This window comes from Lathyrus oleraceus, chromosome 4 (genome assembly GCF_024323335.1).
Source record: "Lathyrus oleraceus cultivar Zhongwan6 chromosome 4, CAAS_Psat_ZW6_1.0, whole genome shotgun sequence".
In the NCBI taxonomy this organism is placed as follows: domain Eukaryota; kingdom Viridiplantae; phylum Streptophyta; class Magnoliopsida; order Fabales; family Fabaceae; genus Lathyrus; species Lathyrus oleraceus.
In genome coordinates, this window is record NC_066582.1 from 264,716,331 (window position 1) to 264,741,882 (window position 25,552).

General features: G+C 38.4%; 1 protein-coding gene across 1 annotated transcript; it reads left to right on the top strand.

Annotated features, from left to right (window-relative positions):
* The first annotated feature begins 1,706 nt into the window (after positions 1 to 1,706).
* LOC127136994 (uncharacterized) lies at positions 1,707 to 3,032 on the top strand. The gene is made up of 2 exons (XM_051063493.1): positions 1,707 to 2,659; positions 2,906 to 3,032. The coding sequence occupies exons 1-2, from the start codon at positions 1,707 to 1,709 to the stop codon at positions 3,030 to 3,032; spliced, it is 1,080 nt and encodes a 359-aa protein (XP_050919450.1).
* The last annotated feature ends 22,520 nt before the right edge of the window (positions 3,033 to 25,552 follow it).

Genomic DNA, 25,552 nt, shown 5'->3' on the forward strand with positions numbered 1-25,552 from the left:
TCACTACCGTGCATATTCAACATCCACAAACAAACTTTCGACAAAAATTCGAACGAAAAAGGGAATAGAAGGCGTACGCCTTATTATTCCTCGAAAGAATTGGACAATTGGTGAACACCACATTGCTCAATCTTTCGTCGTTCTTCAAAAACATCTCAAAACAAATCAAACTAACTTCTCGCCCCCGAGCGATCGAAACCAAAACATCAAACACATCAAATCAACTCATCACCCCCGCGTGACCAAAACCTCTTTGAAAGAACACTGTCAATCCTTTCTAATGCGCATAACAAACCAATGCTTAAGCCTCCACCGAGAGTAGACAAGCCAGCGTTTAGCCTTTAGACCGTGACCTACACAGTCGTTCATCAAACAAAACACACCAAAAACCGTAGTTGCCCGAACTACGAATGCTCTGATTTCCTTATTATACCATAAGGATACGTAGGCAGGAGATTGCTGTATCTTCGCGAGCACACTAATAAAAAACCTCCCTTTTCTCCCTTCTGAGGTCTTCACCCATATCTATCATCAACCCTAATTACTCGAAGAAAGCAAATAACATGTAATTAACATTCAAATAGCAAATTAGACTAAAAGGTTCCCGTTGAGTACAACGGACGTGAGGGGTGCTAATACCTTCCCCTTGCGTAATCGACTCCCGAACCCGAATATGGTTGCGATGACCATTATTCTGTTTTTAAAAGGTTTTATCGATATTTTCCTATTCCTTCATTGGGATAAATAAAGTTCGGTGGCGACTCTGTTCGAACGTAAATTTTTTCCGCGACCATCGCGAGGAATCGCATTTTTCGAGATGCGACAGATGGCGACTCTGCTGGGGATCCTGCTCCAAGCAAGAGAGAGTCAAGCCTAACTTAGTCAATTTGCTTTGAATGTTAGAATACCTCTTTATTTTCTTCTGTATATCTTGATGTGTTATTTATGCTATGTAATTTATCCTGCTATTATATTGGGTGATCTATGGTGTTTGACACATGTTGTGAGATAAGCTCCGTACCCGAGCTTTGAGAAGAACTTAGAACCCGGAGTTGTGTAGTATTGAACCGGGGGGTGTACACCTCATTGGGACAATACGAGAACTCCACCTAGAGTAGATCTGTTCAGAATTTCCATCATAATATGGCTAGCCCATTATTGCGAGGAAACGTTGAACATGGTCAATGACTCTGGGAACCTCATCTTAAACTGAAGTCCGTCTTCATGATTGGCGATCGTGTAGTATTGAACCGAAGGGTGTACACCCTGTTCGAACAATACGAGGATCCCACTCAGAGTAGATTGATTCAGAATTTCCATTTCGATGTGGCTAGCCCATTATTGCGATGGAAGACTGAACTTGGTCCATGACTCTAAGTTCTTATCCTGAAAATGAACAACCTTAGGAGCCATCCTTTGTGTGTGGGGTAGAGAACATATAACCTTCGTATAAGGTGTACCATATGATACTCATGATATCCTGGATCCTAATTATACATGCATTACATTTTCTTTGCATATAAATATAAAATTTCATGCATTTGCATTTCATCAGCATGGATTGCATATCATTTTCCAATACAAAAAAAACTCATCCCGTCCTTTTGCCAATTACCAGCAGGCTGATTTCCTGGCACTCGTACTGAACCTTTGAGAGCTACTAAAAGACAAGGGATCACTGAGAACATAATCAAGTTGAGTTGAAAATGGATATGAACAACATGGAAGGAAAGGTAGACCAGATGTTGGAGGCTAGGCTAGCCCAATCAAAGAACAATTTTCAACATGGTGTCACAGAGAATGTTGGTTCCTCATCAGGCTTTACTGTAATTACCAACCCAATGTATGACCCTCTGTCTGACTATAATCCTCCACAAGTGAACATTCCTACTCAATCCCAGTTGATGCCATTGACCAATCCTGATGTTGAAAGGCTTCATGCTCTTGAGGAGAGAGTCCGAGCAATGGATGTGAATGACAATTTTAGGCTTGATATGTGCTTAGTACCAGGCCTAATAATCCCCCCGAAATTCAAATTACCCAACTTCGAGAAGTATAAAGGGGATAGTTGTCCAAGGCACCATTTGGTGATGTTTTTCCGAAAAATGGCGTCACATACTCACGATGACAAACTGATGATTCACTGTTTTCAAGACAGTTTGATTGGAGCATCATTGAGCTGGTATATGAAATTGAAAAGAAGCCATATTCAGTCATGGGAAGACTTAGCCAATGCTTTTTTGAAGCAGTACAACTACAACTTAGACATGGCTCCAGACCGAAGGCAGCTGCAAAGCTTATCCCAAAAGAGAGACGAATCTTTCAAAGGATATGCACAACGATGGAGAGAATTGGCAGCCCAAGTGCAACCACCACTCTTGGATAAGGAATTGGTTGACTTATTTATGGATACCTTGCAGAGTCCTTACTTTGAAAGGATGGTAGGCAATGCGTTATCAGACTTCGCCCACTTAGTGACAATTGGAGAACGCATCGAGAGTGCCCTCAAAAGCGGAAGAATCCAAGGCGCCTCGAGCAACCAAGCTAGCGAGACAAAATCCCTCAGCAATTCCCAAAAGGAAGAAGAGGATGAAACCAATGCAGTCATAATAGATGCCAGGCAACCGGCAACGCCGAGAGCACCATACCAGCAACCATGGTCTGCTCCTTACACAAATCAACGATCTCGTGGTCGAGGATATCAAAATCAGCCTTTGAACCAATCTAGGCCTCGAAACAATCTGGAAAGAAGGAATGCTCCTCTCGATCCAATTCATATGTCATACAGTCAACTTCTGCCATATCTGATTCAAAACTCGTTGGTGGATCCCAAGCCTCTCAGGCCATTTCCAGAACCATATCCACCTGGATATGACCCTGATGTGCAATGTGGATATCATGCCAGGTCGGTAGGGCACTCGACTGAAGACTGCAACGCTTTCAAAGCCAAGGTTCAACAGTTGATTGACAAAAAGTACATATGCTTTCCAGACGGAAATCTGTTGGTGCACGTCAACCTCTCGTCTGAATAAGTTCGAAGACTTCAAGGGAGTACCTCATAAGGCCAGTGGTTCAAACAGGAAGACATCCTTAACATTGGCAATCATTGGACTGATTTGTTTTCATTTGCATTTGTAATTTCTTTGTTGATTAAATGCTACTTGCTTTTAAATTTTGTTGTCTTTAATGGTAATATTAATGAAGTAATGACGCATGTTTTGAACCAATTATATCGCATTCGCTCATTTTTTTTTTCTTCTCTTGTTTAAAAAAAAAAAAAACAAAAAAAATACATCCATGTTCTTTACCTCACCTCGTTTATCAAACTGTTGTTTTAGCAAAATTGGAGGGAGGATGACGAAAATAAAATACCCATAATTGCTGATTATATGCTTTCGGATAAAATCCTGCTGATGATGTACAGGCATTGTTTCGAATTCCCAAACACTGGAGAGATAAGGAGTTAATCCCTAGTCAACCACTTCGAGCCTAGAAGTAGGAGTTTCTTTCGGATCTACAAACCCTTACATTTAACCTGGGGCAGGGTAGTGTTCAGTTAATTTAACTACACTTTCGAATTACAAGATGAAATGTCCCATACAAGGATCAACCATATGACATTCTTCACACACATCCTGAAGTGTCGAAGGAACCATACAAATCCAAACATATGTCGGTTGTTCTTCAATGACCAATGACTTGGCAGTCGCAATTTCAAAAAAAATCAAATCAAAAAAAGAGCCCGCTAAGTCAAACACCCTAAAAAGGAGACTTAGGCAAAAACTGGGGCAATCCCGATGGATTAAAGCTTCAACAAAGCAGTCCATGCAAAAGTTAGGGATCAAAACAAAAATCGAAAGAGACAATGAAAGTCTCCGACAAAACAAAACAAGATTCAGTGACCACCATACCAAAATCAAAGGGTCACCGACATCCAAAAAACGAAATAAGGTGGCTGCCATTCCAAGAGACCTTGAGTCACCATCTTTATCCTTACACCTACAAAAAACGAATGTGTGTGAATTAACTGAACGTAGGATTGGAGATCATCATGAAGAAGGGGTGGGTTAAAATAAACTTTGAGCCTTATATCCTTTTGTTTCGATAACCATGAACCAGGCCACGTTACAACCCATAAAAGACCTAATTGAAGCAGGGTTTATTTCCGAAAGCATATTACAACAAAGTTGCGTAAACTGACTCCTAAAGTTTTGCTAACCATCTACTTTGGTATAATCTTCTTGTTGTATCTTTCATATTGTTAAACCAAAATTGCGCTTGGACTCATGGTCCATTCGCCACACACTATCACATAATTCCAATAAATGATTCTTTTCAAAACTTGCATGAATATCACATTAAAATTACCATTTCTGAACAAACAATTTTAATTGCAAGTCAGTACTTGACGTCAGGGAAATTCCAACAATAAGGAACAATCAGAGGAACTTGGACATTCGTTGGTGCTGACCCGAATCAAGACTACCTCATAATCCATGAATCAGGGGCATGCCACCCAAAAATAGCAGTTGATCGGAGGAAGATTACTCCAGGAATCAGTCAGCCTGAAATAGTCTCCAAACATCTGTTAATCAGGGGCAAGTCATTTCAAGAATCAGTTGATCCAGAGCAAATCATCTCAGGACTCTATTAACTAGGGGCAAATCACCTAGAGATTTTGTTGGCCAGGGGCAGACCCCCTCAATGTTCAGTCAGGGTGAGTTAAGTCGCTTCAACGCTCATACCGGGGCAAGCTACCTTAAGAGCACAGAAAAGTAAACCACTCCAAGAGTCGGTTAACCAAGGATAAATCCTTTCATAGATCAAAATTCTGGGGCAAGCCATCTCCAAATTATGGTATAATTGCTTTCAAAATCCTTTCGAGGTAAACATTTTGCATAGACCCATCACATTGGGGCAAGTTGAGCCATACAGGGACAAGTCACCTCCCTGACTTCAAGCTGTTCAAAGGAAAGCTTTTTCACACGTCATCAACTGTAGAGTTCAGGATGAGTGTCGGGGAATCATGCTATCACCCATCCAATAACCTTTCGATAGATAAGAAGCCTTGTTGCAAAGAACCTTCTCTTCCAATACCCACGCAGGGGCATTTTGGAAACATACAAATCATTACATAAATCATCCTCATGCATTAGTCATGTCGCTTTTCTCTAGCATAAAACCATGCATATCATAACATTCATCGGGCCTAACCCCATAACATTGAACTTGACATCAAAAAGCCTTGAAGCACAAAATCAAACCTTTTCAAAGTCCAATTCTCGTTTGGTATTCATTTCACAACCCAGTTCCCGTCTGGCAAACCTTTTTCAAAAGTCCAGTTCCCGTCTGGCAATTCATTTCAAAGTCCAGTTCTCGTCTGGCAACTTATTCCAAAGTCCAGTTCCCGTCTGGCAAACTATATCAAAAATCATTTGCCAAATACCAGTTCTCGTCTGGTAAATTATCTCCTAATACCAGTTCTCGTCTGGTAGGTCATCTATTTCGATACCAGTTCTCGTCTGGTAGTCTATTTTTTGTAACCAGTTCTCGTCTGGTAGCCCACTTTAAAAGTCAGTTCCCGTCTGACAAACAAAAACAAAGTCAGTCTCGTCTGACATGTCATTTATTTTCACCAGTCCCCGTCTGGTGACATATCCTTCAAGTTCTATCCTCATCTGGCAGTTCAATCTTCTTCACCAGTTCTCATCTGGCAATTCCCATTTAAAAGTCCAACCTCATTGGCAATCCAGAATAAAACCCTACAAAAACATCCAATTACCCAATTGCATTCCCACATGCATCACATGCATCATTTCATACATAATTTTCCTGCCAAACAGGAAGATTCATCAAACACAATCCTATCAATCATCAGCATACCCATGCATAAGCACTCCTGTCAAAACGAAAATTTCATAAAAAAATGAACAAAATTACTCGCATTCATACATACATATCCTAAATATCCCCAGCAACTGCATCCCTTCATGCATCTAACGCATCATCTCATGCATGGCATTGTCACCCAAAGTGGAACATCATACAAATAATAAATATCAAGGTCCAGGGTCGTCCATATGTATCCCGGACTTTCCTCATTTAATTCAATAGAGTTATTACCTTGCATGTGCTCGTGGAATTATTTCCCAGCTAGTCATTCTTCAACTTTGTGATTAATAAATGATATTCCCCAACATCTTTGCTATCATTTGCTCTCCAAGCAGAGGTTACCCTAAAAAGTCTCTTATGAGCTTTTCCACTGTAGAGCATTTATAGTAAATCTCCTCCAAAAGGAGTCTTGTCTAAAAACATTTCCGCCAACAGATAAACATCTGAGATACTGCTTCATTTATATGGAGAATCTCAGTTGTCTGTTTGAGATGTTGCTTCATCGATATGAAGAGTCTCATTCAGTTTTTAGAGATACTGCTCTAGTATCCTCGAAGAGTCTTAGATTTAATTAAGGTATCATTCCCTTGTTCGGAATATCTTAATTCTATCAGATAAGATGCTGCTTCGACTCGATACAGAGAATCTCGTTTCTACTGTTTGAGATGCTGCTTCATCAATATGAAAAGTCTCATTCATTTTTAGAGATACTGCTCTAGGTATCCTCGGAGAATCTTAGATACAGTTGAGGTATCATTCCCCTGCCGGAATATCTCAATTGTATCATATAAGGTACTGCTTCGTTGATCTTCAGAGAATCTCGTGCGTTCAAATCAAGACACTGTTCTGCTAATTATCAGAAAGTCTTAGATACAGTTGAGGTATCATTCCATTATTGGAATATCTCGGTTATGACATCCAAGATACTGTTCTGACGATTCCCAGAGAGTCTTGACTGTTTCATTTTACCTTCTAATAACTTTTTCTTACTGTATTTCTCACTGCATTTTCCTTCTGCATTTCTCCCTTGCATTCCAAAGGACAAAATTTGGGTCTTTTTAGTATTTAATTACCTTCCACCACGAATGTATGAAGACCGTTGTCATTCTTACCTTCTAGTTCAAGATAATTAAATAGGGGCAGCTGTCATACCCCAATTTTGTCTGGGCATATTTAAATTTTCATAAAATTGATTTCATTTTTATTTTTGCATCAGATGCATAGCATGACATACATTTGCATCATGAATAATACCTAAAATGTCAGTCAGAATGAATTTATTTGAGAATACAGAAAAATCGATTGAATCGTTAAAGATTTGAAGAAAGACTGTATATTTTAAATATATTTTATCCTGACAATTTTAGTGTGACTGGCTTAATTTTCCGAATAAAATTGATAATTGATTTCTATTTTTAATTGGTCATTTTCTTTTGTTTAGATATTTAATTAAAATAATTAGAGTGTATTTAATTTAATATCAGTTAGTTTTTTTAAATATTAATTAGTTTTTTTATTAGTTAGTTTTTAAAATATTAGTTAGTTTTTAATATTAGTTAGAGTTTTATTTTATAGTTTAAATTAATTATTAGTTAGTTTTTATTTATTATAACAATTAAAATATATTATTGTTGCATTGGATTCCCTCCACATAAAAGACAAAAAAATCTCTCTTATCCTAACGTCTCTCTCCACTACAATTTCTGTCTGCTCCACTCACTCCCCACTAACCCTCTCCTCTCTCTCTACTGTACGAAAGAAAAGAGCAGAAAAAACAAAAAGAAAACCTTTCAACTCTCTCACTCACTCCACTCACAAATCCATATATCACTCTCTCACAACACACACACCAGCCACTCACTGCTATTCACTCTCTCTCAGAAAACCCGCTTACTCTCCAAATCTCTCACTCTCATCATCAGTAACAAAAACCTTCCACTCAAGCTCACGCTACCGACCCAAATCACCATTTCCGTCACAATCCATAAACCCTTCCATCACCGGCCACAAAATCGCTTCGCATCCACCATCATCCTTCCTCCCTAACCCAAATCGGACCTCTCCAAAATCCGCTGGAACAACCGACCAACAATTACCACCGTCCAAATCACGCAGTTCAACCCCCACTCGGTTCTCATCTGCGAACTCTATTTCCGACGGATTCAACTTGTCCGTTTCTGGCAAGGTCGCCTCAAACAAGATCGTGACCAGGACCGCCGCCATTGCGCATCTGGTTTTCTAATCGTGAAGCACCTTCCGCCGTTACTTCCAATCCGTCATTTTTTTATTAGCTCGGTTCAGCAAAGGGGAGTTTATCGAGTTTGCTCCCAAAGTTTTGCGTGTGTGGTTAGCTAACGGAGTTTACGCGGAGTTACGCTTCATCAAAGGGCGTTACGGTATCATGGATTGAATTCACATCGTCGGTCTCGTGCGGTAAATACCCTTTTAAATTTATTTACTGCGATTCATACATAGTGGGTTGGTTTGTGATATACTCTTTCCGTTTGATTAAGTCGAGTTTTTGGGTTTGACTGAAAATCATTTCACTGTGCATTTTTCACTTTTTCGATTCGGTTATCCGTTGGTTTATATTTAAGTACTGTTACAAAGTTATGGATGGATTAGTACTGTTATTTTTTAGCATTGTTATGGACTGAGGGTGTTGAAATCATTATTTATTTGTTTCAGATGCAAATATTCATCATATATCTTGCTGCTATTGGTTATACTGTTTTGGTGTTTGACATTGATAGTGTAAGATTGAAAATATTATGTTACTTGATTTCGGTCACATGTCCATATTTACAGCTTTGTGGGCTTATGAGCTATCGTTGATTACGTTATCCTGCTGCTACTTTAGCATCTGAATTTGCTTATATAATAAGCATTGCAAGTTTGAGTAACAATTTGAAATTTTAGGGGTGGAAAGGGTATATTTAATTGTGTTTCAAATCTATTTATATGTGGGAGAAGGTTATATCAGATTTTTATTTAATAGCCAAAAATTATGTTTTGTTGGGAGTTATTATGTAGGAGTTTTTGTTGATTTTGATAAACTTCTGGAAATTTTGTTGACGGTATTCGTAAAGCCTAACTTTCAAATGTTGGTTCGTATGGCTATCTGGATATGGGTGAAACTGCTTGGGTGGTTTCTATGCGTTTCACATTTGGGTTTAAAAGTAAAAGATTATATTCTATGATTCTCCCAGGTAGCTACTATGTTTTAATCCATTTAAAGTTAATTTATTTACTCACTATCTATGAGTTCTTCAATTTTGAATGATTATAATAAATAGTATAGTAAAAAGTCAATATGATTTGGACCTTCATTTTGTTTACTATGGTTATAGTATTTGTAATTAAATAATTAGGTAGAAGTTTATTAAAATTCATAAGTGGTTGAGTTCAACTTTTCTTTGTTTAGAAAAACAACGATTTAAATCTTAGCCCAACATTAAATAGTTAATTTAAAATTTGATTAATTCCTTTTGAGCTCAAATTCAATTTTTTTTATAGATAAACACAATTTTAAAATTTCATTTTTTATAATTTAGATCTTAGGAGTGAAAAAGAAGATAGTAAGCGTACGCTTCACTATTTCTCAATTACTCGAATAATTGGGGTACGCCATATTGCACGAGTTCTTGTCGCCCGATTAAATTTTAAACCACACAATTTCAAATCACTTTTCAAAATCAAATATAATTTCCAAATTCAAATAATTCAAACCATAATCATACATATTTCAAATCAGTTCTACAAATTCCAAATCCTTTTTATTCTATATTTCAGATGAAAAGAGGATAGGAGGCGTACGCCTCACTATCTTTCGATTATTCGAATAATTGGCGTACGCCACATTGCTCGAATCTTCGTCATCATATTAAAACCTTAAAAAACTCTATAAAATTAAAATCATTTCCCCAATTTAATTATTCTAAAAGTCGCTATTTTAATAATTAATCTTTGAATGAAAAGGAGAATAGTAAGCTTCCGCTTTATTATCTCTCGATTATTCGAATAATTGGCGTACGCCATATTGCTCGGATCTTCGTCATTCAATTTAAACCTTAAAAAATTCTATGAGATTAAAATCACTCCTCCAAATTATTTATTGATTTTAAAAGCCATTTTTTTTAATAATTAATTTTGAATGAAAAGGAGAATAGTAAGCTTCCGCTTTATTATCTCTCGATTATTCGAATAATTGGCGTACGCCATATTGCTCGGATCTTCGTCATTTAATTTAAACCACTATCATACAAGTTCAAATCATCTTTAAATCCAAACCTACAAATCCAAAATTCAAACTATTTTCGTAAATCAAATACATCATCCAAACATATCTTTCTTAAAATTAAACTTCGGACGATAAGAGATGGGAGGTGTGCGCCTCACAATCTCTCGATTATTTGAATAATTGGCGTACGCCATATTGCACAAATTGTCGACTTCCGACTAAAACACTTTTAAATAAACTTGGATAAGGGAATAGGTGGCGTACGCCTCATTATTCCTTGAATAAGCAAGTAGGAGGCGTACGCCTCACTACCGTGCATATTCAACATCCACAAACAAACTTTCGACAAAAATTCGAACGAAAAAGGGAATAGAAGGCGTACGCCTTATTATTCCTCGAAAGAATTGGACAATTGGTGAACACCACATTGCTCAATCTTTCGTCGTTCTTCAAAAACATCTCAAAACAAATCAAACTAACTTCTCGCCCCCGAGCGATCGAAACCAAAACATCAAACACATCAAATCAACTCATCACCCCCGCGTGACCAAAACCTCTTTGAAAGAACACTGTCAATCCTTTCTAATGCGCATAACAAACCAATGCTTAAGCCTCCGCCGAGAGTAGACAAGCCAGCGTTTAGCCTTTAGACCGTGACCTACACAGTCGTTCATCAAACAAAACACACCAAAAACCGTAGTTGCCCGAACTACGAATGCTCTGATTTCCTTATTATACCATAAGGATACGTAGGCAGGAGATTGCTGTATCTTCGCGAGCACACTAATAAAAAACCTCCCTTTTCTCCCTTCTGAGGTCTTCACCCATATCTATCATCAACCCTAATTACTCGAAGAAAGCAAATAACATGTAATTAACATTCAAATAGCAAATTAGACTAAAAGGTTCCCGTTGAGTACAACGGACATGAGGGGTGCTAATACCTTCCCCTTGCATAATCGACTCCCGAACCCGAATATGGTTGCGATGACCATTATTCTGTTTTTAAAAGGTTTTATCGATATTTTCCTATTCCTTCATTGGGATAAATAAAGTTCGGTGGCGACTCTGTTCGAACGTAAATTTTTTCCGCGACCATCGCGAGGAATCGCATTTTTCGAGATGCGACAAATGGCACAAGGGCCAACCTATCCTAGACAAGGCTTGCACAGGAAGCAAGGGTCTCGATTGCAACTAGGGCAAGAGAAAAGGGAGGTCTCGATCGCAACGAGGGCGAGAGAAAGGAGAGATCTCAATCACACAGGGGTGAGAGAAAAGAGTTAGTGTTAGTGGTTAGTCAAACTCGGCAAGACATCGCGTCTCGTGCCTACGTATCTCATCTGAACATGAGAATCAGAGTTGCCGTAGTTCGACAGGCAGGGACAAAGGACTCGATCGCAACGAGGGCGAGAGAAAGGAAAAGGCTCGATCGCAACGAGGGCGAGAGAAAGGATCGCAACGAGGGCGAAAGCAAACAAGGATTAGTCTAAACTAAACCTAACTTGCACAGGAAGCAAGTCTAAGCTAGCCTAAGAAGCAAGGCAATCACAATCACAGATAGCACACACTATATACATACAAGAGGCTCACACAAGGGTTAGGTTTTAGTCGAGGGGTCATATCAACCTCAACAAACAAACCTCTGGAATGGGATGAGTGTTGCTCTTAACCTTGCCATTGAGGGGCTAAGGTGAAGCGGATGAAAGGAGATGAGGGGTGTGCCTCATTGCTTCTATCCCTGACCTGGGAGAGCATTTGACAAGAATGTGTGGGTTCAGAAAGTGGGAACCCTTCTACACATTTGATACTGACTCAACTGTGCAATTGCACAAGATCTTGGTTTTTTATCTGAAATGCATCAACACAGTGGTGTGAGCAAGACAGAAGACACACTGAATAGCAGGGGATAGATTGCTTATCCCTTGGTTCTGCCAATTGCCTCTTCACTTAGGAGGTCTTTGACTCTGTACAAGGACAAATTAAACATACACAAGCATTGCCTCTTAAGGAGGACTTCAGACAGTTTGCCCGGCCAAATAACAGGCCGGGTCTCCAGACTACATGAAGTAAAAGAGATTATACCTCAAGCAAGTTGCTAAAAAGCAAAGCAAAGCAAGTTCAGAGAACTTAAGCAACTAAGGGTACCTGAAAGAGTCAAACTAATCAGTAAACATTTCACAAGTCAAAGCAAAAGGAATTGAATCCACAGACAAAACAGATGATCAATTGTGCAAAGCACAAGACTCAAACACATGAGTCAAACCTACAAAACAAAGGTTAGCATATGATATGTAATCAGACTCAATCACATTTGTATGATCTTTGAAGCATTGATGCTTAACCTGAAACAATGAGCTCAAACATAAGTCCAAAAGACCACTAGGGCAAGCCTAGGGTCAAAAACAAAAGGGAAAGTCAAAGCAGCAAACAATGGTCAACCAAAGTCAAACTCAAACATTTGAGAAGCAAGCACAATTGGATTCATTTTCATATCATGCATCATCATCATTTCACAAACCAAAGAAGGCAAGGCATGGCAAATGAAAGCACAAAGAAGTCAACAGAATGACTTGCATCAAAAGTCAACATAATCAATTCCAAAAAAATATGAAATAATTCATACTCAATCACAATCCATAACATAGCATGCATATGAAATTTCAGCTCAATTGGATCATGAGAAGATGGTCAATTAAAATCAAGAAGTCAACACAATTTCAAGTAAGCACAAAGAAGGTCAACAATCATGGGTCAACTTCAAAAAATCATATCAAATTGAAAACAGATGAGAAATGAATGAGATTAACACCAATGCAAAGCTCAAGATGTCTAGTTATCACATATGAAATTTCATGATCATACAGTATGGTATGAGAATTTCCCAAAGGATTTGGCAACATGTATCACATAAAGTCAACCATTGACTAGGCAGGGAAGAAAAATCTCAAATAAATGGAAAACAGCACAATTAATTCCAAGAAAATTCACACAGGAACTAGACATGTAAGGGAGGGATCATGCAAAATTTGGGGTCATTTGGATGTAAGGAAGCATGCCATTGAAAATCATGAAAATGCACATTCATGGTGTGACACCAAATGTAACACCTAACTTCAAAAAATCAAAGCTTTCAATCCAGATATGATAAATGCATAAACTCTACATGGAAACAAAGGTGGATGAGTCTAGTTTCTCCACAAAAAATTTCAGAACCAATGGATGCATCATCATTATTTCACAATTGTTTTGGCAACATGTATCATTTTTGGTCACATAACACAAACCCTAGAGCCAATTAATATCCAATGATCAGAAAAAATATTAAAAATCATGGTAAAATACTAGACATCCAACAGGTCACAATGCAAAAAATCCCATAATTTTTGGAGTTGAAATGAGTAATAAATGAATTGTTGAAGATGAGTAACAAATTGGAATAACATGAATCAAATAATATGAATGGCAAGTCAAACTATGTTGACCGAGTGGCATTTCAGTAATTACCACGCATACTAATCCAAACGCACCGTTTTGAAATGGACACGGGAAATGTTATGATTGGTCACTCAGGAACAGTGTTAGGGCATGCAGAAAATTTAAAAACAACAGCCAATCGCATGCATTGTTCTGGGCAGGGTTTAAGGTTACTAGGGTTTATGAACAAATGCAACAGTAATCATCCCTAAATCGTGTTTTTTCCAGAAAATCCCAGAAGTCAAAATCAAATACATGGAAACGTTCATTAGGGCATGGACAACATGAATCTACCACTAATTTTCAGTAAATCCACACACATACTTGGAATCAAACAGAGGAGCATTCATCATCAAACATGTGCTTATGAACAAAAAGTTTCAGAAATGAATAAATGGCATACCAATAGGTTCATTCAAGCATGGTGAAGGTAAATCCATCATTATTTTTCAGTACAACACAGCATGGAGAGAGGTTCGAACAAAAATGCAAATGATCATCAATCTTATTTTTCAGATTTCTAACAATCTACTCAACCAAATCACACGAGACAAACTTCATTGCAATCAGCATGCTAGGCTCTATGTTAAACATGGCATGGTTTGATAAATGGAGTAAATCGAAAATTTACCAAATTGAAGAGCAGTTGCAGATTCAGTGATGTTTTAGCTCCACAAGTCTGAAACAGTTACTCCACAAGCTTCAAGAAGCTGAATGAATGAAGGTTTCGAGCTCAAAGATGCTGGGTATGGTCCATGCCTAGAAATGCCATGTGTGAAGCTTGCAATGGAACAATGAATTTCTTCTGCTTACAGTCGAGTAGTAAGGTCCAAAACAGCCTCCAAATAGTTGATGGATGATGGAACAATGAAAGGAACTCGTGGTGTTTTGAAGTTTTGCTTAGAAATTCAATTTTGGTCAAAATGCCAATTGAGAGAATGGAGGTTTTCTGTGTGTTTTCCGCTGTGGCTAGGGTTTGGAATGGACAGAAAATTGCTTATATGCATCTGTTTAAGCTTGCCTAATAACATGCTAATCCAAGTTTAACTTAATGAACCATTTGCAAAAAATGCTAAGTTTGGTCATATGGAAAGTGGAGGTGTAGTGCTGCCACGAAATGGGCCTCAAACAGGCTGCCAATGACCTATAATTCATCTGTTTTAAGTTGCCAATGGAGTGCTGAACTTGCTTTGCTCTTATGAATCCATATTGCTAAATTTGCCAATTTTGCACCTATGCACAAAATGGTGATATGATGAAAGCATGAGCATGATTTTAAGCTTGGAACATGTTGCAAATACCATATGAAACAAATCTCAATTGGCCAAATGGTGTGAAAATCAATAATTCAAAAAGTCAATGGTTGGTCAAACTTGATTTTTAAATGAAATAGGTCAAAAAATGCCATTTTGACTGGCAAGGTTTAGGTACATGATGTTTACATTTTTGGAAAGAGGAGGAAAAATGTGGTTTGTAGGAAAAAACCCCACCAAATTTGGCCTTATGGTTTGAGAGATATGGCCCTTTGAAGTTCACAAATTTTTGAAATTGAATTGATCATATCTTGACAACCACACATGGGATTTGAGAGTTCTTGGACTTTTTGAAAATGGGAGAACAAGATCTTCAACTTTCATGTTGGGCAAAAATTCATTTGAAGCTTGTATCATGATGCAAGTTGAGGATCAAGAAGTTTCCATTTTTGGCAGTTAAAATTACAGGTCCACTTTCTATTTTGGGAAATTTTCTGATTGGCTTCAAATTCTTCAATGATGTTGATTGCCATGACACATGAGGTCTATTAGGACATGAATAAGCTCTCTCAAACCATTTCCATCCATCAAATCCACAAAATCAACCACAGTTGACCAACTTTGACTTTCTAGGGTTTCTGACTGTCTATGCATTGACTGATGACCTCTGAGCCTTCAACCCTTGACTTGAACACTTCAAATGGGCCTCCAAGTCATGTGAACTTGTTGGACAAACCCTAGGGCCTTGGCTCCTTGAGAAACACCCTTGCTTGCTTGGTTGACTGATCTCCTGATCAGTTTGACCTAATTCTTGACTTGCTTGCTCTTGAGGCAAATGGGGACAATGCAATGCTATGCAATGTATCATGATATGCTATGACCTAATATGAAATGGTATATGCAATGATAGGTGCAAATTTGAGGTGCTACACATGTACCTCACCATCTTTCTTCTTCGCAAACGCCCCATAACGTTTGGCAGAAGAGTCTTCTTTTCTAGTCAGGCGCCCTTCCCCGACTCCTTCCTCCAGATGCATCCCCATATTCACCATCTCGGTGAAGTCAGAAGGAGCGTTGGCGATCATCCGCTCATAATAGAATAAGCTCAATGTCTTCAGAAAGATCTTGGTCATCTCTTTCTCTTCTAGCGGAGGCACGATTTGTGCAGCTAATTCTCGCCACCTCTGGGCGTACTCCTTAAAAGTTTCTTTATCCTTATGGGACATGGACCTCAATTAATCCCTATCGGGAGCCATATCAATGTTATATTTGTATTGCTTGACAAAAGCTTCGCCAAGGTCGTTGAAGGAGAGGATGTTCGCGCTGTCCAAACCCATGTACCATCTCAGGGCGACACCGAACATGCTGTCCTGGAAATAATGAATTAGGAGCTGATCATTGTCGGTCTGAGTCAACATTTTTCGTGCATACATAACCAAATGGCTGAGCAGGCAAGTGTTTCCCTTGTACTTTTCAAAGTCAGGCACTTTGAATTTTATAGGAATCTTGACATTTGGTATCAGGCAAAGCTCAGCAATAGATTTGCCAAAGAGGTCCTTCCCTCTGAGAGTTTTGAGTTCCTTACGAAGCTCAAGGAACTGATCGTTCATAGAATCCATCTTTTCATACACGTCTGGGCCCTCAAATGGCTCAGAGTGATAAATGGTATCATCTACTCTCGGCATAGTATGCACAACCGGAAGTGGCACAGCAAGGACCGGGCTAGATGCCGGCAGAGAAGCAAACGTTGGGGAGAGACCCTCAGGAACAAAGTTCGCGGGCATCCCCCAGGGAAACCCGGATGGCATAGCAGTAGGCGCAAAATGGGCACTGGAAGCAGGAACTGTTGAAGAGGCAATCTCATAAATGACTGTCCTCTGGGGAAGAGTTGAAGGCGTTGGAGACGACTGGCTTTGGGCGGCCATGCAAGACTTCATCAGGGCAGTCAATTTGGCCACTTCTTCCTTCTGCTCTCTATTCTCTTGTTCTAGGTGCGTCAGCTTGTCTTCAAAATAAATGAAGAACATAGAGTTAGACCACTGAACAAGAAGCCTGGAGCAAAACCTGCTTATGCACATGATGCATGCAATGCTTGTGCATATGATTTATTTTTAATCAGAGGAACTTTTAGAGTTCTATTTGCAAATATTTGGAAATATTAATCATTTAGACATATATGGAAATATCATATCAATAATATCTGGGAAAATTTTTACATCAAAGAAGTACAGTCTTGGTAACCAAATACAATACAAGAGAGAAGGAAAATGAACATCCTATGGAACCCTAAAAACAATCATCCAAAGCTCTTGAGACCAAAAGATAAGCTGCACGAAGCCTCTTCACCTCTCTCTCATAGGCTGCCTCCATATCTGCCTTCTCTTTGGCGAGTCGATCGTACTTCCTCTTCCAAAACCTGGAAGACTGAGGAAGAAGAGAAGTCACCACATCATCAGGCTCGTCGATAACCTGATGCTCAAGAAACTCTATCAACGCATCCTTATCTCTAAGTTGTTGAAGTTGCTCTTCTCGCTCACGGATCCAAGCACGTGAACGGTCTTCGTCTCTCAACTCCTCTACTCCTTGGTCAGGGAGGGTTGAAGGCCCAGCCATAACCATAGGTGTAGGTCTTGGATACTCATAAGGCATAAGGTACTCAGAAGCTCTCCTCATAACCCATGAGGTATAGGGTTCCAAAGCAATACAATTCTTCGGACCAAGCTCTTTCCTTCCCTTCCTATGGATCTTGGGCCAAGCGCGGACCATCCTGCACTTCAAGCCTCGGGGATCTTTACCCTCTTGAAAGAACACACCCTCTAACAGAATGTTATTAGGTTTATCCTTTAAGGGGAACCCAAGCTGACGACGTACTAAAATAGGGTTGTAGTTAATCCCACCACATGTACCAAGAAGAGGCACATTGGACAATTCACCACAAGAGTCAATGATCTGCACACCATCATACACACGATTGTACCAAATGATATCATCATTAAGGAGAGACATAAGTCTCGTGGACCACCGTAGACATCCTTTGTTCTCCTTGAAGGTGACCGTCTGTGGCAAGTGTGAAATAAACCACTTGTACAACAGAGGCAAACAACACACAATGGTACCACCACCCTTTTCATTCCTCATATGCAAATAGAAATAAGTGTCACCCAATAGAGTAGGAACGGGATTAAGAGAAGAGAAAATTCTAATAGCGTTCACAACCATAAAATTGTCGATGTTGGGAAATAACACTAGCCCATAGATGAGAAGTACAAATATGGCTTCAAAGGCGTCCTCACTCATGGCCTTCCCATAAAAAGTAGCTTGAGCAATGAGGAAATCAGATGAGAGACCTTGAATTCCACCTTTGGTAGTCATATGAGCACCAACAATAGATTCATCTAAATGCAACAGATCATCAATCTCTTGAGAAGTAGGGACTCTCTCCAAGCCACTGAACGACAACTGATCTAGAATAGGTATACCCACAAGATAGGCATACTCCTCAAGCGTAGGCAAAAGCTGGAAATCCGGAAAGGTGAAGCAACGGTACAAGGGATCATAGAAATGCACCAATACACTCATCAGACCTTCATCCACCTGAGTAGCAAGAATAGACAAATGCTTCCCATGACGAGCCTTGAACTCCAAGGGGTCTAATACATAGGATGTCAAACTCCTTAACTCTTTCAAGTCGGGTTGTCTGAAACTGTACTTCTTTGTCTATCCATGTTTGAAAATTTGTAAATAGACCTCTTAAGTTCCTTGAAAATTTTCTCATTGTTGATGATATGGATGTATATGAATGCATGAATGCATCAATGCATGGATGCAACAATCACACTCAAGGATCAAGCAAAGCACACCACACAAAGGTCATGGGATGGATCAACATCCTTAATATCAATCATCCATTTTGGCGGATTATGGTTTAAACCTTATCAACACCCAAGTTCCATTGATATTAAGGATATACAAGAACGGATCAACAATGAATCAAGGGTTTATTGCAAGTCACGAGCATGGAGTCTCGGTTAAGAACCACCCAAAGGGAGTGTACTATGGTTAAACCTGACAATCATGTTCTATAAGAGGTTCCCATAGTCATCATCCCATCTTTCGGATATTATCGGATAAACAACTACTCGCATTCCAAAAATATTCTCAAGAGAGACTCTTATGAGTGTAGTATCGCGTAACAATCGTATCAAATCTTACACTTGAACGACCTTCACACTACATCCTAAAATAGGACAAGATGGGCTTGGTAAACTAAGGTCCTTGGCTTCTAAGGCATATATTGGAAAGAGTAATGCCTAACCACAACTACTCGTGTGACATTATTGATCCCAACATAACCTCCACCAAGTGAATGGGCTTGCAAGTCAACTTGCTAAGGAATAACTCCACACAAGTCAACAAGACTATGCCATTCTCCTATCATAAGTGCACTCGAGTTCGGGTATAGAACTCATCTCACAAGAGACTGTAGCGGTGTATTCTTTACCATTGGAGATATTGTCTAAATCCAAGGTAAAGCATACAAAGTCGAGTCGCCACCGCACTTCTATTTATCCAAAGGAATGGTTAGAAAGCAAACAAAAACCTAAAAAGTTTTACAAACAAAACTAGTAAAAGAAATAGAGATCTGGGTAAGGGGGTTGGTTATGCAATGGGAAGGTGTTAGGCACCCAAAGAATCCTAGATACTCCTAGGGAGCCCTTTTCACGCTTGTTGCAAAGGTTATTGTTTTGTGAAATTTTATTTGTGCAAACATGATTGAAGGGATGAGAAAAGAATATACAAGTTTATTTACATTTTGTATTTGGATGGATAAACCCATTGCCTACCTACCCTCTTATAAAAGATTAGGATCAAAACCTCATAGTTCGGGTAAAAAATTTCAAAACAAATGAGTGGATTGATTGGTCCAAAAGCCTTGAGGTATTTTGTTATCAAAGGGAGAAAACTCAACCTGAAAAACCACAACTACACCATGTGAGGATAGCTTCAACATGCTAGTGAGGGGTTAACCCTATAATAAGCACGGAAGGCTCATTGTCCATCACTAAGGACATAGGTGAGTATTATATCTACCACTAAGATAACTCAAACCTAATAGCTCAAGGTTATGAAAAGTTTGATTAAGAAAGTGGACATTTAACCACAAAAGCACATTTGAATGGGTTATATTTACCAATTTAGAAGTATATACAAGAATGGTCGAAGTTGACTTAAAGATTCAATTCAAAATGAGTATTGTGAAAAGAAAGTTTGAAAATCAAAAGCATAAGGATTAGGTTTCTAATGTTAAAAACAAGTCAAATGTTTGCACAAAAAGTTTTTTGGTTTGGGTTAAGGATGGAGAAATGAAGAATAAGGGTGAGAGGATATGGAATAAAACCACACTAGGAGTTCCTCTCTTGAGATCATATAGATGATCCAAGTAAGTTCCTTTGGAGTAAGCAAGCGCAAGGCAAAAGCAATCACACAAATCTCAAAAGAGATCCTCAATAGAAGGAAACAAAATGCCAATACATGGACTTATATCCGACTCCGAACAACAAAAAGGAAATAGAATGCCAATACATGGACTTATATCCGACTCCTAACCACAAAACGGAAACAGAATGCCAATATATGGACTTATACCTGACTCCCAACCACAAATAAACATCAAAAGCAAACACATCAAAAGGTTCACAAGCAAACAATCATCACACACTATATACATACAAGAGGCTCAAAACAAAGGGTGGGCTTTAGTCAAGAGGGGTCATATCAACCTCGACAAACAAGCCAACACTACGCCAAAAACTGGAATAGACAGCGCCCCTTAGAGGGCGCTTTACTACAAAAGCGCACTCTAAAGTGAAGAGAAAAAATAAGGAGCATACTATTGGAATAGACAGCGCACTTTACAGGGCGCTTTTGTAACAAAGCGCACTCTAAAGTGAAGCGAAAAAATAATGAGGAAATGGAGGGACACCAATAGAGGACGCTTAATTGAAAGCGCCCTCTAAGGGTAACCTTAGAGGGCGCTTTTAAAAAAGCGCTCTCTATGTCCATGTACATTTGAAGTTTATAAGGCGCTTTTGGAAAGCCTTAGAGAGCGCTTTTAGAAGCGCCCTCTTAGGCCCCCTTTAGAGGGCGCTTTTGTAACAAAGCGCCCTCTAAAGTGAAGCCAAAAAAAAATAATGAGGAAATGGAGGGACAACAATAGAGGGCGCTTTAGTGAAAGCGCCCTCTAAGGTTACCCTTAGAAGGCGCTTTTAAAAAAGCGCGCTCTAAGTCCATGTACATTTCCAGTTTAGAAGGCGCTTTTGGAAAGCCTTAGAGAGCGCTTTCAGAAGCGCCCTCTTAGGCCCCCTTTAGAGGGCGCTTTTTTTACAAAAGCGCCCTCTAAGGTCCCCTTTAGTAAACATCAAAATTATAACATATACTGCATGTCTCTTTATTTTCCCTCTCTATAAGCTATTTCGTTTACATAACTGGGTTTTCTCTCTACTGCGATTACTCTCGTCCTCCGTTCGTTCTCCCTCCCTCACCGTCATCGTCGCCGTCGCCTTTTTCTGCTGCTGCGTTCACGTTCACTGAGTTATCTGCGTCCACCGTCACTGTTCACTTTCTTCTCCATCGTTACCGTCACCTTGAAGGTATTTCTCTTCTCCATCGTTACCGTTCACTTTCTTCATGTGTTTGATTAGGGCATTTTCTAAACTTAGTTTTACATTTTGTGCATTATGTTGATTAATGTTGTTTAGGGCAAACTAAGTTTTTTATTTCTGATTGAAAACTGATATCATTTGAAGTTTGTTTGAGCTTGTGCTTGGAAGTTTGATGATTATGGATGCAAATTTGTTCATGTTCCAAACACCATAAGTTTGCATTGGTCTTTTGCATGCAGTAGGTGTGTGTGAGTTTGTATTCAATAATGATAAAAAAAAAGAGTTTAGATTGTTGTAACATGAGAGAAATGGAAGGTATATGAATGTGTTCACGTATTGAATCATTGTCTTACTTGGGTCTTATTGAATCATTTCTATATTACAGATAAAATGGCTAACCAAGACGATACCCATGACGCGAATGGATCACGTAAAAATGTTGAAAAAGAAATCAAACGAGGATTGGCTGTTATGAAGTCAATCATTCGTGCAAGAGACAAGGGTGTAAAATTTGAAGTACATTGGAGTGCTGAAGACCAACTAATTGAGCCTAACGGTTCAATGTTGGCAAGTTACATTGGTTTCCTTGTTCGACAACATATTCCGATTACATGTGATAATTGGAGAAGTCCGGACTTGAAGGTTGGCAAAGAAAAAATATGGTCCGAGATACAGGTACTTACCATATATTGTTATATGTTTTTTTTGTTGACTATTTGTTGACCATATATTGTTATAATATTACTTTATAATAACACACTCCATGTGTATGTTTTTTAGAGATCCTTTCACATCGATGAAAGCCGGCAAAAATATTGTATTCAATTGGCCGGAAAAAGACTCCGAGGATTTCAATCCTTTTTGTCCAACAAATTTCTCAAGGATGAGGAAGGAAAATTTGTTGAAGCAGAACGGCCAATGAAGTATGCGAGATTATTTCAGCCGATGAATGGGATAACTTTGTCGCCAAACGAAGAAACGAAAAATTCCATGTAATGTCTATTAATTATGGTATTATACAATTGTTAAGTTACTTGGTTCTAATATGCCTTAAACTTTTTTATCCAGGAAGTAAGCGACAAAAATCGGAAAAGGGCATCAAAACCCGCGTATCCGTACAAAAAAGGGCGTACGGGATATGCACGGTTACAACAAAGAATTGTGAGTATATTCAAATGATATGAGCTTATACATTGTCACAATATGTTATAATTGATGATCTTATAATCTAATTCAATGTGTAGCTAGCCGAGGAGAAAAGTGACGCAACATCTCTTCCGGAGCACGTATTATGGAAGGCTGCTCGGGTTGGGAAGGATGGGGCTGTCGTTGAAGCGGTCCAAAATGTTTATGACGAATGTGTAAGTATATGTAACATTATTTCTTTAATTATATCGAAAATTTTGTTAGACATATAATTCATTTTTAATCTCCTCTAATAATATTTCAGGAGACTTTATCCCAAACCTTACCTTCAACCGAGGTCCAGGATTGCAGGAGCGTACTTAGTCGAGTACTAAATGTTCCTGAGTATTCCGGTCGTGTGAGGGGTAAGGGTTTTGGTGTGACTCCGTCGTCATTTTATAAAAAACCAAAAACAAAAAATCCTACCAACAAAGAGGTGATGGAGACCTTGGCGGAGTTAAGGGCACAAGTACTCCAACTGCAAAACGAGAATGCAAGGTATAGAGAGGAAAGGTGCGCCTCCGAGGCAAAAGATACTAGTGACCGAGCTAGTATCAATTGTCAACCGAAATTTCCCGAGGTAATTATATATGTTATTATGAAATTAAAATAGCACTTTTTTACTTGACACATATACACGTTAACAATAACATTTATTATTGGTTTAGGGCATTTCACCTTGTCAGCTGTATCTATCGTCACCAACGTATCGCATGGTTGGCAAGGGAAAAGTGCACAACACTTCGGGTGAATTACTTCACCATAATCCCCTCCCGGTGGGATATATGAAAGTTTCGGTTGACCTTGTATTAGATACCGACGCGCTTCTACCATTACCTGACGTTGTTTCAGAGACAACGTTGATGCGAGAAGCAGTCGGATCCTTTGTTGGATGGCCGTCAGATCTAATTTTCCCAGATGCCGAGGTATATATGTTCTAAATGATTATGAATATTTAGTATTCACATTTCAATTCAGCTACAATTATGATATTTAATCAATCCTTATTACATGGTAATGTTAGACTCCTACAAGACCCACGCATAAAGCTGGTAAAGGGATTTCAAGACGCATCGAGTCGGTTGCATCTCAAAAAGAGGTACAAATATATATACCCATTGAATTATATACGCAACGATTCTGTTGCATCACAAAAAGTCATGATTTAATTTATATGAATTTTTAGGTTCCCGGTCATAAGTTGAAAAAAGCTGGTAACGATATTCCTCCAACGACGTCCGGGACAAAATCTCAAATTATGATGCGTCTTGAGAAAATGGTGGAAGAGTCCGATATTATACACGGCGCCATCCGTAGTGTAGATTTTGATGAAGGTGTTTTCGGATTTGCTCATTCCGAAATAATTGCAAAGGAGGACATGCAACAACTTTTTGAACACGAAGAATTGGGCATCGCTGTCATTCATACATACATATGGTACTCCGATCAATCTATTATTTACTTAGTTGAACAATTTATTTACACATTTCAATGAGTAGTCTAATGTTTATTATGTTTCTATTTAAGGTATATGTATGTAACATTGATGCGGGGAACTGAATTGTGTAACCGATTCAATTTTATTGCTGCTTCCCGTATCAACACAACGCTTATAACGAAAAATCCAACATCCGTAAAGAATGAACTAGTCGATAGATTCATGGCGGCCGGCGATAATACTACACCCAGTTTGTATTTTTTACCGTTTAATTCTGGCAACGGGTTAGATTTTCTTTCTAATAATTTCATTCTAATCTATGTATATCTTTTACGTAGAAAATTTTCATGCATCTAAATTTTTGTTTTATTTTATAGTGGTCACTGGGTGTTGGTTGCTATGGATCTTTCGAGACTAATTGTATATTATCTCGATTCATTATCGGGTGATTGGAGTAAATATCCGAGTATGAAGAAGACGGTTGACGCGTAAGTGAAATTCCCCTAAATATTCGTGTGTATTTGTATATTTAATTATGTCTGTCAGATTGATCTCAATATACGTTTTTATTTTGTTAGGGCAATACTAAAATTTAGATCGAAAAAGAATTACCGCAATAGGAAGGACATTACCTGGGTCAGAGTTCAGGTATATATTAAGTATCTTATTTTTGCTTATAATAGTGTTTGTTTTTTTGCTTATAATAGTGTTTGTAAGAAATTAACTATATATATTGTTTGTTTTTCTGTGTAGTGTTCTTAGCAAAATAATTCGGTCGATTGCGGATTTTTTGTATTGAGATTTATGAGAGATATCATTGCGTTGAATCGTATAGACATCCCAAAAATGGTATGGAATAATAACTTAGGGTTTATTTTAATATTATCGGATATTTCATCTAATTTGTTACTAAATCATGAATATGTTTTATTCTCTTAATTGTAGTACTTTGAGGAATACAAATCTTACTCAAGAGCTCATTTGGATGAAATGAAGGATGAATTGTGTCAATTCATTGTTGATCAAAGAATCATATAGCTAGGTTGTATATTGTTGTACATATATGTATGGAATGTTGTTGTTGTATGCTGTTGTTGTATATATGTTGTATATTGTTGTTGTACTTTTACTAAATCATGAATATGTTGTTGTATATTGTTGATCAAAGAATCATATATTAATGTTGTATATATGGAGGATTAATGTTGTATATAAATGGATTCATGTTGTATATATCAATGGATTAATGGTGTATAACATTGGATTAAAGGATGAAATCAATATGAATTTTACACTTTTGCAGCATGCGAACAGGTTACCAATTAAATATCCACTGTTTTTCAAACAATTTTTTTTAAAATAACTAACACTTTAGAGGGCGCTTTCTGTTGGAAGCGCCCTCTAAACA